Source organism: Ambystoma mexicanum, chromosome 1p (assembly GCF_040938575.1).
Source record: "Ambystoma mexicanum isolate Mex_15411 chromosome 1p, UKY_AmexF1_1, whole genome shotgun sequence".
NCBI lineage: Eukaryota > Metazoa > Chordata > Amphibia > Caudata > Ambystomatidae > Ambystoma > Ambystoma mexicanum.
In genome coordinates, this window is record NC_090921.1 from 512503190 (window position 1) to 512521503 (window position 18314).

Sequence of the window (18314 nt, forward strand, 5' to 3'; positions counted from 1 at the left end):
AAGTAGTCCCAAAGGCTTTCTTCTAGGTGTCTTTGTCTGAGCACAGATAGGACAACTTTCCACATATGACTTTACTTCTTTGGCCCATCCAGGCCACCAGAATTGTCTGGAGATCAACTCCTGGGTAGCCTTGATACCACGGTGACCAGCTACTTGAGAATCGTGAAACCCGTGGAGAATGTCCAAGCGAAGGGCAGCCGAAGGTATGTATAACCGGTTCAGGAAGAACAAAAAACCGTCGCGTTCGCAGATCTGGGGTTTCTTTAGTAGATCGACACGTTCCGGATCCCTCAAGGTCTCTTGGATGATCTTCTGGAGATGCGGAGCTAAGGTTAGGAGAAAGTGTTTGGGAGTTATCATAGGCGTCTCAATCTGTTGTAAATAGCGTCACGAGAACGCTGCGTACCTGTTCGTCCGGTTGGATTCCTTGGTGATGAGGCCAGGCTGTCGGATGACCCGGAGAGATGTGACGGATGGCGCGGGGAACCAGCCCAACACCAGCCCGAATGGAACCGGATTGGAGGTGAACCGGCTCCCAACGCCACGGGTTGGCTCACCCCTGATTGAGTGGCGTCAGGACAGTGCAAGCACTGGCAGGGGGAGCCTCTGAGTTGATGGTCCGGGGTCCTTGGTGGGATTCCGATGGTAGGCAGGTCCGGGGACTGGAAGCTGAACGGTCCCTCCAGGGACGAAGACAAGGAAGCAAGAAGAGCAGGCCGGTCAGGAGGAAGTACGGAACAAGAGGGGAAGCTCAGAGCGGATAGGAACTGGAAGGACTGGGCAGAGACTAGAACCAAGGAGGGCGAGCGGGACTTCTGGAGCTGAAGGAAGGGGAGGAAGGAAAAGGCGAAGGGCAGGGGTTCCCCAGGCAGAACAAGGGAAGTGGAGGGCAGGGGTTCCCCAGGCAGAACAAGGGAAATAAGCAAGGCAGCAAAGACACGATCCGAACAAACCGCGTTGAGACGCGGTTTGGAAAAGGATCAGGGCTCCTTAAATAGGCCCGCCAGCACCTGGGAGGCCTGTAACGCAAGCCGTGCCGTCTCCCCGGCAACGGACACCCCACAACGAGGCTTGAGCCGCACGCCCTCCCGAACCGAGCATCCTGCGCACTGCGCATGCGCGGAGCGCGGAGAGCGGGCGCCCGCGCATGCGCGAAGCAGTGCGCGTAGGAGACCCGGAAGCGCCAGGGACCCAGGACACCCCCGGACCTCGGAGCCGAAAACGAGGATACAGCCTCCAGGACGGGGAGCGCCGTAGCGGGTAAGGGGACCTCAGGATGGGCGGCGTGACAGATGGTAAGCCTTTTTCCTTAGGCCCAGGACCGGATGCAGAAGACACGATGAGCGTTCTGCTGCAGAGGTTGCAGAATAACGCAAAGCAAGATTCATCCACCGGGTGTGGTTTAAATAGCCTCCTGTAGTGCTTAGGTGTCTCCTTCCACAGCCACGCCTAAGTAAGAAAAGAGTTCCTGGTAAGAAAAGAGTTCCTGCCTTCCAGAAGAGTTCCAGTGTTCTGAATCTAGGGAGTGGCTCCAGCCCCACCCAACAGGAAAAGTAGTTCCAAACAGAAGAGGATCAGAGGCTCAACTGGCAGGCAAGTAAGCAGCATGGTCTGCTGAAGGTAAGTCCACCCAAGCATTATGAGCCCGGCGCTTCCAGCGCTGGGACTGGGCATATTTATGAGCCTGGTGCCACTGGCGCCAGGACTGGGTCCAAAAGGTCCCAATTGGGACTGGTTGGCACTCGGAACCTGGGTTATGGATCTGCTTCCAAGGGAGTTGGGAAAACCCTGACCTTTTGGAAGCAGAGATCATGACAAGGACCCGCTAAGGACGTCTGGTCTGACCAGACGTTCTGTGCGGGTCCCGCTGGGGACCTCGTAATGAGGCATACCGTAATGAACGGTGCCGGTCCCGTACCGGCACCCTTCATTATGGGAGAGCCAGGGTCATAATGAGGCCCTTGGTATTTGTTGATATTCTGTTTTGAGGTTCCTGCAAAGAGCGCATTACAGTAATCAAGTCTTGCCCCAATAATTGCTTGGGGCGATAGTCAGGCAGCTGTCCAGGGACATAAAATGTCTAGCCGCATTGATGAGTCTAGCCGTGTAAACTGATGAGGAAGCAAACGAATTCACTTGTTTGGTAAGCAAGAGGGTGGCATCCAAGTGGACACCCAGTGTTTCTACGGCGGGGGAGATGGCTATCTGAATTTCATCTATGGTGAAGGAAGAGAATTGGAAGCTGAGTTTCTTGAGCATGGCCGAGGATCCCACTAGCAATATCACCGTCTTTTCGTCATTCAGACACAAATAGTTGATGACCATCCAAGTCTGAATGGTCGAGAACATTTTGTTGATGGTGAGGGAATCCTGGTTGTGGGACCCTGACAGGGGTAGGAGAATTTGGGTGTCATCGGCATAGTTGGTGTAGGAAATGCTCAGTGTGTCCAGCAGGTCGAACAAGGGTTTGGTGAAAATGTTATATAGTGAAGGGGAGACACATGAGCCTTGAGGAACACTGCAGTGGATCGAGGTGGGTGGGGCACTTGACGTGTCTGAGAAGACTCATAGATCGACCTTCTAGGAAGGAAGCAATCCAAGATGCTGCTTCGAGGGAGAAGTTGGCTGAAGTTGTGAGGTGGTGGCATAACGTTTTGTGATCTACCAGGTCGAAGGCTGCTGATAGATCGAGAATGAGGGGGAGTGCCGGTTTGTCCTCATCTCTAAAAACATCGAGTTTGATGTTTAAGTCTAATTGCGCAGATTCCGATGACTGTGGCGGAATCCTGATTGACGCATTTTCAGGATGTGATTCGATTCAAGGTATGACTGTATTTGATTGTATGTTGCCCTGTCTAAAATCTTTAGTAAGAAGGGTACTGTGGTGATAGGCCGGTAGTTGTTTGGGGATAGTGGGTCCAGAGAAGGTTTCTTTAGTAGAGGGAGTACCCAGGACTCTTTTAGGCTGGCTTGGACCAGACTCTACGAGAAAGTGGCATTTATGAATCTTGTGATGAACGGGATTAACACTTAAGAGCAGTCTTTGATAATGGTAGCTGGGCAAATGCCCCCCTTGCATCTAGAGGGTTTCAGATTTCTCAGAATGTTGGTAGTTTCTAGTTCCGAAACTTGCCTCAAATGGAAAGCTGTAGTGGTGTGTATTTTGGTGTTGGAAGGTAGATTGATGGGGCAAGCTTGTTTATTTTCTATTTTCAGAGCTTATTTTCAATCGCATGGCATTCTGAATGTTGATGAACCAAATCCCATCCTTAGATATAGTAGTGGGTGGGGGCGAGGAGGGAGTTTCTAACTCTCTGAGGATTTTATATAACTCTTGCAAGTTGGAATTGTCTATTCTAGTGTTGTAGGCCTCCGCTTTGGCTGCAGTGATAGCCTGCTTATATTATTTGGCTATAGTGATGAATGTGGTTTTGGTGCGGTCAGTAGGGTCTTTCTTCCAGATGGCTTCAGCCTGTCTTTCTTTAGATCGCAGGGCTTTGAGGTATGGGGTGAACCAGGAATTGATATGGCTAGTAGGTTTAGTTTTTATAGGGATAAGGGGGGCTACCAAGTTAACAGCTTTGGTCAGGATACCTGTGTACAGGTCTGCTAGGATCCTTGGGTCTGTCGAGTCTAGGTGATCCATGTGGAGGACTGGAAGACGTGGGTGGGTATAGATTCTTTGGAGATGTTCCTAGAACTAAAGGCCAGGGTGGGTAGCAGACTTGAAGTGGTTGGAGGTTGTTGTTTTCCAGGTGGGAAGGTAAAGAGGAGGAGATGATGGTTCGGCCATGCACAAGGGATGTTGGAGGTGATATTGATCTGGCTGTTCAAGTCTGCTACCCAGTCTAAGGATCTACCTTTGTTATGGGTAGGATCTGTGATACGGTGGATGAAACCTAGGTCTCTGAGGGGATTCGCCACACCTTTCACTATGGGCTCCAGTGGGTCATGGAGGCCTAAATTGAGGTCACCCAAGAGTATGACTCTTGATAATGGTTTGATGTTATCTCCTATCACGTGAATGAGCTCTTCCTCAAAGATAGCAGAGTGTCCGGATGCATTTAGATGATGTGTAAGGTCATAGTCAGAATGGGTAGAAGTGAATTTGGCAGTGAAGAGTACATAGTTTCCTTCCATACAGCTGCTGGTCGGTCTTATTAGCAGAGGATCCCTATAAATGAGTGCGACGCCACCGCCTCTGGTGCCAGTTCCATCACGCCTAAATATGGTAAAGCCCTCATAGAGGGCTAGGGACAGGGCTAGGCCTGATGCTTGGTGGGGCCAGGTTTCTGTGATCGCAAGTAGGTCTAGTTTTTGGGTGGTGATCAGGTCATTAAGGTATAGGGCATGTGCTTGTAGGGACCTAGCATTGATGAGGGCTCCGTGTAGGAGGGGGGTTGAGGACTATTGTTAGGGCATCTTGGGTCACAGTAGAGATGGTTAACTTCCGTTTCTTAGGCTCAGTACTTGAGGGGGCCACACCCTGATACTGTGTACTGTAGTGTGAGTATTGCGGCCCTTATGGTTCTTTTCCAGGTGTAGGTCATAATTGGGGATGGACAGATTCAGGCCATTTATTTGGGGAAAGGGGGCATTCCTCGTTGAATTTTCCTTAAATTGAGGTATCTTTGAGAGCGTACTGCCCCCAGTTGCCCTTGATGCTAGGTTGTGGGTGGCGATGCTTGGTGTGGGTTCTGGCACTAAGGTGGTGGTTCCAAGTTGCTATGGCTGCTGGGAGGTGAGAGAGGTTGGCGTTGGATGGCTTCATGCCAAGCCTCTTGTTCCTTACTTCGGTTGTAGCTGGGGCAGTTTGTACGGCTTGTTTGTGCTAAGTGGCAGCAAGTCGTGAGAGCAGGGTGGGGCATTTGGAAACAGGGTGAGAGGTGTATGTGGTTGCTTGATGGTTACAGGATTTCCTCCTTCCTGGGCCTAGTGGGGTGTTGGTATGTGGGGGGGTAGCGATGGGGGGTCATCCTTGGGAGGTATGGTGGTGGCAAACTTCCTGTGTATCTCTGTAATCTGCCGGTGAGGACAGGCCTTTATGGTTTTCTGGCCCCGTTCCAGTATGGGTCACATATAGCAGGATACCACGTTTGCTGAGATTGGGTGCCCAGTCATTTTTTCGAATACAAAAGTTTCAAAAGGCAAACTTTTGAATTATTTTCCTGAAATGCCATTCTTTAGAATGCCAATTTCTTTGAAATAAATGTGAAAGTGCCGTCGACATGGGTTATGGTTAGGGTTGGGGCTTCGGTTAGGGTTTGGCGTGGGGGTTGTTGGGGGTGGGGGAACCCCTCCCCCAATATACACTAAAACCTTGAAATGTTACATGGAGCTGTCCAGTGCTGAAATTACAGCACTGGACAGCTCCATGTAATATTTCAACATTACAAAAAAAAAGCATTGTAATGCTACTTTTAACATGTAAAAGTTAATTTCAATTGAAACCAATCCATGACTATTGTCGACGGATTGGTTTAGAAAGAAATGCACTTTGCATGTTAAACATAGCATGTCACAGCTTTTGTTTGAAACTTTTGTTTCAAAACTTTTGTTTTTCAAATCTTTTGATTTGAAACTATGACTATAAACCGCAAGATTGGTGGTAGCTTTATTTATATTGTGAGCATTTTCTAATGGGTAGTGCCTGCCATCTTGGCCAACCCACCGTTCAGTGCAGCACAAACGTGAGACGGCTGGTGGACCAGGGGTAGTGATGGCAGCGGTCTCTCATGGAATGGCGCAGATGGGGGGTCCAAACGTGACTCTGGACGGGAGGAAGGGTGTAGTGCAAGGGCCGGGGAAGTAGTGCAAGCAATGTAAGCAGGCAAGACCCTTTTTGTATTTGTATTTGTATTTATTAGGCTTATAAGCGCTTTATATTTTTAATTGCAATATACGAGCCGGCAGTATATGGGAGTACGTTGGGCTTACCTTCCGATTGCAGTCGCCAGGGGAGGGCTTGGTCAGTCTTGTCCAACATCCACATTGGTGAGCAGCAGCAAGCTCCAGAGAGCTCCCAAGGACCCGGCTCCGATGCTCCAATATCAGAGGGCTCTTCAGGTCGCAGTGAGGTATCAGGGCAGATCGGTATTACGGCGATAGCCATCTTTCCAGGGGTGCTACCTCTATGGTTTTGAGGGCATCTACAGGCAACTGGGGGTCCAGGGGCACAGCTGCTGACTGGAATCACAGCAGAGCTGCAGAGAGCTCCCAAGGCCTTGTGGTACATCCTTTGGGGGTGGCTTGCTCCGCCATCCGGCTCCTGTGAGCCAATGCATTTTCTCTCTGTAAGAGGGCTCTTCAGGTCACAATGAGGCACCAAGGCAGATCGGTTTATCGGCTGCGGCCATTTTTTACAGGGGGTGCTGCCTCTATGGTGTGGAGGGCATCTCCAGGCATGTGGGTACAGGGGGACAGTTGCTCACTGGAATCGCAGAAGAGCTGCAGAGAGCTCCCAAGGCCTTTTGGTACGACTCCATCAATGACATCACAGGCTCAAAACCTGCCTCTCACTGATCCAGTCTTGGAAGTCCAGTGCATACTTAAAGCTCAACCCCTCCAAGACCGAATTCCTACTCCTCCCCAACAACACCGAACACCTAGACATGCATACCTGGCTATCAACCATGAACCCTGAGGGCTTCACCCCCAAGTTCACCTCCTGCGCCACATCCCCCGGGTTCCACATCGACAAACACTTCTCCTTTAAAACACACATAGCTAAGAAAACTCAGACAGCTTGCGATCAGCACTTCCTCCTATAGAAAGTCAAGCCCTTGCTCCGTCCAGACAGTTTTAGATCCACCGTTCAAGCTCTGTTCGTAGCCCACCTAGATGGGGTCAATGCCCTCCTGAAAGGTCTCCTGTCATCCTCTTGTGCCCCTGAGCCGGGTCCTACATGCGGCTGCATGCCTCATTAAGGGTCTATGCAGATACGACCACATCACCCCGGCCCTCATCGATCTTCACTGGCTCCCACTGCACACACAAATCACCTTCAAGTCTTGCTTCATTATCTATAAGACAGTTGCCCTCAAGTCACCCAGCTACCTGGCGGAGAAACTCAGCATCTACGGCGAACGGCACACCACCATAAGCCAGGACACATGCAGACTCGAAATTCGCTGTTGCAAAAAGGAAAGGACCAGAAAACAAGCCTTTTCTGCCTATGCCACAAGACTATGGAAGCTCCTACCTGTGGGCATCAGGCTTGCCACCACGCTGCTACAATTCAGAAAAGAACTCAAGGCCCACCTCTTCAAGGAGTCACTTCTCCTCAACACCTAGGCAATCATGTCGCCCCGTGCCACCTGACTCACTAGGCACCGTGCACCCCTCTCCTCCCCACCACCCTGCACAACTGTATCCCTCCTCTGTGCCCCTCTGTATCCTAGCCCAGTTGTATAACTGTTCTGCTGTTAACGCTGAAAAGTGCTCCGTTATGCATCTATTCTGTTGTATACCTCTGTAAAGTGGTCAATTTCTTCTCGAAGCTGGGTCCGCGCTGAATATATACCATGATAGAAATATTTTATGTAATTGTCTCTCAAGGCTCATTGCCCTGTTCATGGACATTATCGCATCTCATTCCTTCATATAAAAAAGGGAACAGACTTCAGCTGGGAATTACTGGCCTATTGCGTTGCTAGATTCCGCTAGAAAAATCGTTTCTGCATTTATAATAGAAGAACTAAACCAATGGATGCTGAATAGGTCAGTTTTGGACAAAGCACAATCAGGGTTTAGGAGGAGGTTGGGTACCTCTTTCAACGGCTTGATTCTAGCCCTTTTACAAATTGAAGTTTATACACTGGGGCATCCCATTTTCTAGCATTTATTGCTTTAACTTCAGCCTTTGATCGCGTCAGCAGGGAACATCTTTGGGGAAAGAATAACTAAATGGCAGTGCCCTTCAACCTTAATTGCCCTACTGAGAGTATTACGCATTCATTCACTGGTGCAAATGCATCTCAATGCCGACGGTGGACTGTCTAGACCTATTTTTACTTATATGGGGCTACGACAAGGCTGTGTGTGGGCTCCAGCTGTAGCGCTATATAAAATCTAATAATACTAATACTAAAATACAGCTGACCTTGCCTCCACCTTGTCGCATGCTAAAGCGTTTCCATCCCGTCTAGCAACTAATAGTTAACAATATTTGCTGTACGCTGATGACTTGGTTATTATGGATCTAACGCCAATTAGATTACAGCACTGGAATGCCCAGGAACCTTATATGAAATTGAATAGATTAGACATTAACACAGCTAAATCTAGGATCATGATTATCCAAAAACATAATATTTCCAATGGTTTTTAAATGGAGTACGCATGGGTAAGGTAGATCAATGGAAATATCTGGGATCTATGGATCGATAAAACAAAGGGACAGCATGGGTAAGGAGTGTTATAGACAAGTGTTTTAGTTGGGCAATTGAAGAAAATCAATGGCAGATTGGGCAGATTCTTGATTATTCTGATAAGATTCTATAACCAACAAGTGTTGCCCAAAACCAATATGGTGCAGACGTGCATCCACATAATCTCTAAATTGGCTTGGTAAAAATAGTACATCTTTTTGGGGAAATAGTCCTTCATCTCCCTAATGCTGTACCTATGGCAGTTCTCAGATACGAAATTGGTCTTCTCTCCATACAGAGTGCAATACATTGGAAGAAGTTGTCCCTATTAAGAAATATTTTATATCCACCTATCAATTCACTATAATGTAATTGTAATTGTAATTATAATTGTAATTGTTTATTTGTAAAGTGCTTATACACATGTGAAGTGCTTCAAAGCGCTTAAAGGCGGGAAGGAAACAAGGGAATACAGAGTCATTCTTAGGCCTTGAAGTTTCCGAATGATCTAACAAAAAGTGACTTTTGCAAACTAGGCCTGATGGCATTACTACTAGTGCAAGTGCATGACAAAAAGGAAGGCGAGAAAGGGGGAGGAGAGGGAGAAGAACATACAATCCATAAACTACCGTACTAGGCCAATAACGTTTCAGATAGTGCAAGTGCATAACAAACAGTGAGGTGATGGGGGCGGGGGAGCATAAGAAGAAAATACAAAAAAACAATACTACCGTACTATGCCTGGCGTACTAGGCCTAGTGCATTCTAGGTAAAGTAAGTGCACAGACAGGACGTGAAATGAGGGGGAAGGGAGCAAGTGCGCCCAGTCCAGCAGGACCCTGGGTTAAGTGCAGAAAGGTTACCCTTCTCATGGAACGAATTCCAGAAGTGCAGTCGTTGTGAGTAGAGTGCAGAGGCCTGGAGGCAATTGCGAGGACTGGCGGGGGAGCCTAAGACCTGTGTGGTTCTGGAAGTGCACCAGGGGACCATTCAGCAAAACAGAGCGGAGTAGGGAAAAGAAGGAGGAGGGAAGTAGGTGGAATAGAGAGGAGGTTAGCAAGGGAGAGGGAGAGAGAAAGAGGAAGAGAAGAGGAAGGTCTTGAGGAGTTTCCGGAACTTAAGGAGATCAGGCTCAAGACGGAGAGAGGCCTGTCAGGGTTTAGAGGGAGTTACAGCTTTTGGATTGGTCACTAACTCGTGCTGAGGCCTGTAAATATAAACTATACTCTTGCATTGTGGCCAATGATAAAGCTTTGAAATCCCTACCAAAATGGTAGAAGCAGTTCCCGAACAGGAAATGGATGTATGCATTTTTACGCCTAAAATTAAATCTACATCCAACCAGGCAGACCCTGGGAGGTCGGCAGAAGGCGCCTAGAGAACAAGGATTATGCAGATTGTGCTGTGTTGGGGTTGAAACCCTGGTTCATTTGTTTATTGACTGTCCTGTTCTACACTTAATACGTTTACAATGGTTTAAAAAGTTTGTTCATAATGAATTATCTCTTCAACGGAATGATTTATGGATAAGAATCTTAAATGGTAATGAAACGTCTCTAACTATTGCTGTGACTGTCTATGTAAGGTTTGGAATATTCGTTTTATATAAACAATAGTTTGACATTTTAGATTTTGCAAAATATGTTGTACGTTATTTGTAAAAGGTTTACGATAAACCAAAACACAATAAAAAAAAGTAAAATGTTATCGGCTCTAAGAGTGGCTGTACACCAGAGGTGCAGACCATGCACCTTGTGGGCAAATGCAGCCCTTCGGGACATTAGTTATGGCCCTCGAAGTCACCTGAGTTTAAAGATGAAGTGTTGCCTGGCATAAAGTCAAGTCCGTAACTGGGTGTCATGTCAAGTGTGAAGCCTCCCTGGTCCAGTTGTCTTTAAATCAAATCGGTGTCTAGTCAAATGGTCGACAGACAAAGGGTCGACAGTCAAAAGGTCCCGGAGGATAGCTCAGCGGCAGCGTGCGCGTCTTGGAAGCAAGACGACACGAAGCAACAACGGGTTCGATCCCCGGGTCCGCGCTTAGAAACCTCTGGGAGTTTAAGCGCGTTATAAATACGTAACTAAGACAAAAAAAACAACACAATTACACAACTAAGAAAAACAAACAATTCCTGTAACAGCGCCTCGATGCCTGTGGGCTGTGTGAGCGCTATATAAATGTTAAATAAATAAAATAAATTAAAAATTAAAACAATTTGGTCGACAGGTCAAATTATCGATTTTTTTTTAGTTATATATATTTTTTTAGGTTTTCGTTTAGGGAAAAAAAGTGGGTTTAAGCAAAAAAAAAAGTGGGTTTGGAGGGAACCCCACCCAAAAAAATAAAAAAGTGAAAAAACAAAAAAATAAAATTCTATCATATGACATGTCGACCTTTTGGTGTCGACCATTTGTCCTGTCGACCATTTAGATTCGATCATTTGACCTACAACCCTTTAAATCATGATCGGTGCAGCTTTACTTCTATCTAAAAGCGCCACATCAGTCCCATATTACACATACATCAAAGTGGCAATGCCTTTAAAAGGCTATGTATCATGTGCTTCATTAAAAAGCAACACATAAAATGAACACTATAAAATCAATGTGGATGCCCCTGCCAACCACTCATTCCCATCAATAGTTCGCCCAATTTATGGGGCTTCTGTGGTACATTCGGCCCTCCGGCGAAACCAGTTGTGCACCCCTGCTGTACACAGTGTTCATGGAATGTTTGCCAGCACCTCTGTGCCAGACTGGAAACCAGAAAAAAGCCCTGGTTGCACGAGCACTCCGGGAGGAGCTGCAGCCCTCTGTCGCATGGAGTTCTCACTCGCTCCTGATCACTCATGTGTACCCACTGTTCAATAACATGGCTGGGCGGGTGCTGCTTAGTATCTTTTGTTTTCGTATCAAAGGGAGGCCCTTAGGACTAGTGACCCCGCGTGAAGCGGGCGCGGCATACGCCCTACTGTTCAAAAGGTGCGGCCTGTGCAATACTGACCCTCCACTGAATCCAAGTGCCAGCCCGCACACCCGCCCCCACTGTTAGGGATGCGCTGATTGTTGGGCCACTGGCGACTATGCATTACGATCATGCTGCACAAGGGACCTTGCACTGAGCACACCAACACACTGGCACTTTGCTTATTCACTTTGTACGATGATGCAAACAGCATCACGGCTTTGAAACACTAGACTGTGTGGGCCTCATTCCGAGTATGGAGGTAATCATGGCGCTATTTGCGCCATGACTACCTCCCATAACGGTACTGAGTCCGACCTGGTTCAATGGGGACTTACCGGTCCATTCCGACCTTGGAGGGACCGGTAAGTCCCCATTGAAAAAACCATTCCCCGTTCCCATTTCAGCCCCCATAGGGCTCAATGGGAATGGGAAGTAGCTAATAACAGTACCGCAATTTGCGGTACCGTTATTAGCTCTCTGGTCCCTTAGTGGCTCGCGCTAAGGGTGCCTGGTAAAACCAGGCGCCCATTACGGGACCCGCTAAAGGACCTCGGAATAGGGTGCAAAGGGATTACCGGCACCGATGTCCTTAACGGTGCCCGGTATCCCTTTGCGCCCACCTCGTAATGAGGCCCTGTAACATCGACTTCAGCACCAGCAACAAGACACAAACGCAATCAGCTTCTCTGTACAGCAGAGCCACACGTGTACATAAGTCATTCCCTTGCAATTCATGTCAGTTGCACGTGTGTTCGTGGGTTGCCTGCGTGTTGGTTTGGTGACATGGAGGCCCTTAAAGGGGCCTTGTACCCAGTGCTTAAAGTGGGCCGGGGCCTGCCGGGGCCGGGCCCCGGCAGTCTCCAAAAAGTGGGACTGAGCCGGGGCCCTGCCGGGGCCCCCCATCCCGCACAACATTGGCGGCCGCAGCCGCGACGGGAGATGCGCCCGCCAGTTTAATTTCAGGCGAGCTGACAGAAGTGCCAGCCAGGCACAGCGTCTCTGAGGCTAATCCCCGCCCTCTGGGCCCCACTGGGCCTAACACAATCAACATGAGGGGTCATCAGGGAAGTTACAGTTCCTTTGTTTGCCCTTCCCAGGTCACTGACCCCCAGCGAACCTGTGGGCTCCATGATCTAATATGCAGATTAGATCACGGAGCAAATCGCTCAACCTCTGAGTACCCAACATAACACGTCTATCACTGGACCCAAAGGGGAAAATGTCAGAGTGCAAGGAGACTCACAAAAGTAAAAAGCTTAACTGGCAGTGGAGAGAAGGGAAACGGACATTTGGGTTAGAGAACCTTTCATTACGGGAGAAACTAACATAGCGCAGGACGGGAAAGTGAACACAAAGAGGTTTCCTGCAATCTCAAATGGATTTAGGAATCTACCAACCGTGGTATAAAAAACTTACTTGGGGCTGACTCTCCCAGTCCACAAGCATGTCAGTTTGTGTTGACTGTTGCCAATCCATCTCAGCCTTGGGCCTAGGGAAGGGAGGAGAAGCATGTCAGAAGTGACCAGTGCACAGATGGGTGGCTTACTAGAAGAGATGGCGCTTCTCTGCACGGAGGAGATCTACTCTCTCACTCCACTAGCTGCTTAGGAGCTGTGTAAGCACCACAACGCGTGCAGAGCACAAGTACAGTGCATACATCATCGATGGATAACATGGAGGAGGTAGGGCATGCCACATTGATCATGTACATGGAACGCAGAGGAACAGCTATTACCCATTACATAAAGCATTCACATATCTATTATGCATAAAAATGTGATCAGGGCAATCTCAAGAACCTTGTGAACATCAGTGCAAGTTGGAGGTGAGGAGGGAGTTCTCACAATAGACAGCAAATGAGCACAAGCAGTGAACTTTGCACTAGTTCTAGAGAGCATGCGCGTTTCATAGCTGGCCAGAGGCTGAAAGGCCATAGTGCAGAGTGGGAAGGTGCCAATGTGAGATAGTCGCTAATTGCTATCGATGTGGAATGGGTGATTGCCAGCCTTGTAGAATGGGTCATTGGAAGCAGTGCAGAGTTGGTGATTACCAACGTGTTGGAGAGCAGGTGATTGCTTGTTTAGGTACTAAATGAGTGCCGGCCATGGAAAGTGCATCATTGCCAGGGGGGGCGGGAGGGGAGTATGAATGACTTACAATGATGAAAAGTGAATCCCAGTGTCACAGAGTGAATGAGTGACAGCATTTGAGAATACGTGATTGCCAGTGCGGGGGATGAGTGGCAGCCGACAATGGTGGAGGCGGCAAGGGGACACCGGAACATTCAGAAGTTGGGGGCTAGGCGTTTTTGTGGTATAGATGGTCATGAACCATGGTGCTTTAGGACAGGGACTGCCCCCCACCCCCCAATTTGTATTATGCTCCAATAAACTGTTATCTGTGTTTCCAAAATGTAAAATGTTGTTGGACTATTATTCACTGACTGCTCAGATTCTGGTTTCCAAGATATGTCATCCTCACACGACAAGAGGGCGGGGCGCCAATGGGGGCTGACACCGCTAAGCACAGCTGTCCATTGTCATGCATGGTCCGTGATGTTTTCACTGTAATTTGACCACGGTTTGTCCATGAGCTATGGACATAGATCTTTGCTTTTGCTCATCTTCATAGATACATATTAAGTGAAGGGTGTTTGAAGGATAATTTGAATTTATGTTAAAAGTAACATTCTAATGACTGCCTTTTTGGCACTCCCTCAAATTAACCCCAACTCAGAAACCCCAAAAATCTGGTCTATCTGAATGTTCTTAGCACAATCAGCGTGGAATGTGAGCAGGTTCCATAAATCCTATGCTGTCAAGTGCAGCTCAGGATCTCTGCTACTAGGAAGGAGAAGTGCACATTCCGAACCTGGAGCAGAGACAATTTGCATACACACTATCCTCTATAGAAATGTCCCCAAGAATTAATGAATTCCGCCACAGATAAATGTTTCTTCCCATCTTATACCGTTCAGATCTTTTCACTACACAACTCATTAAAGTCACACTGATATTGTTAGGTTCTTTGAAGGTGTGCACCTGCACTTAGCAAACACGTGTTAATCGGCAGCAAAACCAGATCTGTCATAAAAAGTTAATTTACATATTTCGTATGGGGTCTGCTTTCCCAGGAATGTTTGTCTGAAACGCATACTCTAGCATTGCTCGGATGCAAGTCTTTCAGTAGGAGTGGAAGTTCAAGGAACAGTGGTATTCTGGTGCCAATATGCGTAACCATTGTCGTACTTGGCCATATATGGTTGTCATTTTAAATGTTTAATGTTAAATGTTAAAGGTATTTTTTGTACCGCGCACCGTCACCAACGGAATTGGTCCCCAGGCGCTCTGGCGGATCTGCAAACGATAAGGTGGGATGGGTTAGTAAGGTGAAGAGGGAGTAGGATAGTGAGAGGAGTGGTGTTCTGTTGGCAGCTTCAAATCGGTATACACTAGGTGCTGAGCTTTGGTGCAAGTATTGGATCGGTGTCAGTCCGCGTGTGCTGTTGCTCCGGCTTATGTGTTGTTGCAGTGTTGTGAAGTGTGTGCGGCTTGTGGTGCGAGAGATGGTTGTGTGAGTTTTTGGGTGAGATAGGTATGCAGAGTTTGAGGTTATATTGGTTAGTGGGTTACATGACCTTTAGCATACTAACATTCACAATTTTGTCTAAGTGTGGCACTTGTTGGCCTTCACAATCCTATCTAGATGTAGCGCCGGCTGGTGTTCACAGTTCTAAGTCTGGCACATGTTAACATGCAAGTTTCATCTAGGCGCGGGCATGCTTTTCTTCAATCAAAGTCCTATCTAGATGCGACGCAGGCTAACGTTCAGGATTCTATCTAAGTGTGGAAATGCTAATATTTAAATTCTATCTAGATGCGGCGCAAGGATAATGTTCACAGTTCTATTTAAGTGTGGACTTGCTAATATTTACAATTCTATCTAGATGCGGCGCAGGCTAATGTTCACAGTTCTATCTAAGTGTGGACTTGCTAATATTTACAATCCTATCTAAGTGTGGACTTGCTAATATTCACAATTCTAACTAAGTGTGGACATGCTAATATTTACAATTCTATCTAAGTGGGCGCAGGCTAATGTTCACAGTTCTATCTAAGTGTGGACTTGCTAATATTTACAATTCTATCTAGATGCGGCGCAGGCTAATGTTCACAGTTCTATCTAAGTGTGGACTTGCTAATATTTACAATTCTATCTAAGTGTGGACTTGCTAATGTTCACAATTCTAACTAAGTGTGGACATGCTAATATTCACAATTCTATCTAAGTGTGGACATGCTAATATTTACAATTCTATCTAGATGCGGCGCAGGCTAATGTTCACAGTTCTATCTAAGTGTGGACATGCTAATATTCACAATTCTATCTAAGTGTGGACATGCTAATATTTACAATTCTATCTAGATGCAGTGCAGGCTAATGTTCACAATTCTATCTAAGTGTGGATTTGCTAATATTCACAATTCTATCTAAGTGTGGACATGCCATGCCAGCTAAATGTTCATGTCTATCGATGGTTATTCACTGCTGCTCAAATTCTTCAGGATTAGGGACAACTGTGTTTGTCCATGGTACCATGGACACATAAGACCACGGTTGTCCATGGATTGTCCCAACGGCCATTTTCCATTGCTGGTTTTTGATAATTACTCATGGTCATTTGCTTCCCAAAGTGAACATTTATTTACATGAGGGAAATTGTGTAGACACAGCACCATATATATTACAGAGCTGGCTCCACTAATTTCATGAGGTATTGGATAACTTTATTGATGGTTTGAAAATAATATTTTTCATAATTAGATGCATGTGTTTTTGTTTACATCTTTCGCTGGTATTAATTTGATTATTGTTTAAGGATTTCTCGTTATAATTGATATAATTATCAGAGTGGCTGTTTCCTTGGTACTAGGATTAGATTGATGATATTGTTCCTGATGAAGGGAAGGATTTCCCGAAACATGTAGAGCTGCAAGATTAATGTTGGAAAGAACATGACAGAAAGTGAATTTTGTGATTTAATATAATAGGAATATATTGTAAATAAACTGACGTTACTTTCAAAAAGACAAAGAAATCACACACATTTTGAGAATTCATACATTTAAATATAAATTACAACTTTGTACTTGTCATAAGTTATTGATTGATTACTCAGCAATTTATGGTTTGCACGGACCAAGGGGTATTTACCCTTAGACACAATTTTTCAGGCAAAATCATGGACACACCAGAGTCATCCATGCACTTGGTTCGAGGTTGATCCTGGCAAAATCATGGACAACCATGGTTTGTCAATGAACTTAAAAACAAGGTGTTGCCATGTGGGTGATTGTCAGCCTTGGAGGGTGGACGATTGACAGTGTGGGATGTTGGGTGATTGTGAGTGGCTGAGTGTTAGCATTGGACAGCCAGTGATTGTGTGCACTGAACAGTGGGTGCGTGTCGGAGTTGGAGTACGCAAGAGCCAATATTGATGAGAGGGTGAGTACAAGTATCACATATAGTGTCAGTGCTGGACAGTGGATAGACTATGACGGGTCCATTGGTGTTGCAGATTGTAACTGTCGGAGAGTGGGTGAATGTGCGAGCAGTGGGTGCTTGTCAGCGGTGGGCAGAGGCAGAGTGTCAGCAATGGACCGGCGGTGAACGGGTGCTCTGTATAGTGAGCGATTCTCTTGTTGGAGAGTGGGCAAATGCCAATTCAATATATGGGAACACTTCATCTTCGGGGACCTGGAGATATCAATAAGGAAGCAATAGTTTACCTTTCTTTTGGTTGCGCCCGGCGCAGCCGACGGTGGGATCAGACGCCAAGGGAAGGATGACGGCGAAAAGCAGCAGCCACATCATCTGCATGAATGGTGAAGGCCGCAGTTGACGTTCTCTTGCACGAGGGCTACACCCCGGGTGCTGCACGTGCCCGTTTTGGGATTATAGGATAAGCAACTCCTCTCTTTGCCTTGTTGCTTCTTGTTGGAAGAAGTCAGTGCTTGAGCAAGAGTTGAAAGACTTCGACTGGTGTCTCCATCACGAGCATATCTTCACCACCATCCAGTGAATGTCGCATGAATGCACAACAACAGTCTAGTGTATATTGAACAAGTGTACAGCAGCACCACAATCCAGTCTATCCTCTGCAAATGTGCGGCACAAGTCTGCTTTCACCAGGACAAGTGTACAGCACCGCTGGGCAATCTCTCTTGCACACGTCTGCAGCGCCACCGTCCAGTGTTTAGTCCACTAGTGTAATACAGGAGCTTAGTGTCGAACCAGCAGCCGAGCACGTCCACTCTCTCGAGTTACCGTCCAGTTGTGTCCAGCATCACTAACCCGAGCCTAATGTTCAAGTACAGCAACTCACAAAACTGTGTCAGTTTTCACCTGTGAGCTTCTTCTGCGGTGGCTGACCGACACAGCTTGGGGCCCGATAGAGCCCTATTATATGAGCACAGAGTCTAGTACCCGCCCCCGGCACCTCTCGCTGGTATTAGGCTTCTGCTTGTGGTATTTGCCGCGGGTGTCCGCCTGCTTCCAGTGCACAGTTGTGTCGTAACATCAGCTCCGCATATACGAATGGAAAACGAAACGAATCCTTGTCTGTTTACAGGTTGGCGGCTGCGAGAAAGAGCACTTCCCCACGTGACACCCAGTGCGGCTGGGCTTTCCCACCCGCCAGTCTCGGTATGTTCCAACAGAACGCGTGACTCGGGCCTCTTTCTCGACCCTTTCCAAAGATCACCGGAAACAGAGGAACTCTGCCATTAAACAGGATAGAGCAAGAGTAAACAGAAACATCCCCTCTCTTTCTCTCTCTCTCTCTCTCTCTCTCTCTCTCTCTCTCTCCTCTCTCTCTCTCTCTCTCTTTCCCCCTCTCTCAACACAACAGGGTGAAGTATGGCAACGTTTAATGCAATAAAGGTTTTGCATCAAGTTGATACACATCCTAAACAGTTA

The 18314-nt window shown here is 47.2% G+C and overlaps 1 protein-coding gene across 1 annotated transcript in view; it reads right to left on the bottom strand.

Moving 5' to 3' along the window:
* EBI3 (Epstein-Barr virus induced 3) overlaps positions 1-18079 on the bottom strand; it is a 117823-nt gene extending 99744 nt beyond the window's left edge. The window contains exon 1 of the mRNA XM_069649385.1: positions 17126-18079. Within this exon, the coding sequence (XP_069505486.1) occupies positions 17126-17216 (91 nt within the window). The 5' untranslated portion in view covers positions 17217-18079. The remainder of the gene's footprint in view (positions 1-17125) is intronic.
* Between the last annotated feature and the right edge of the window lie 235 nt (positions 18080-18314).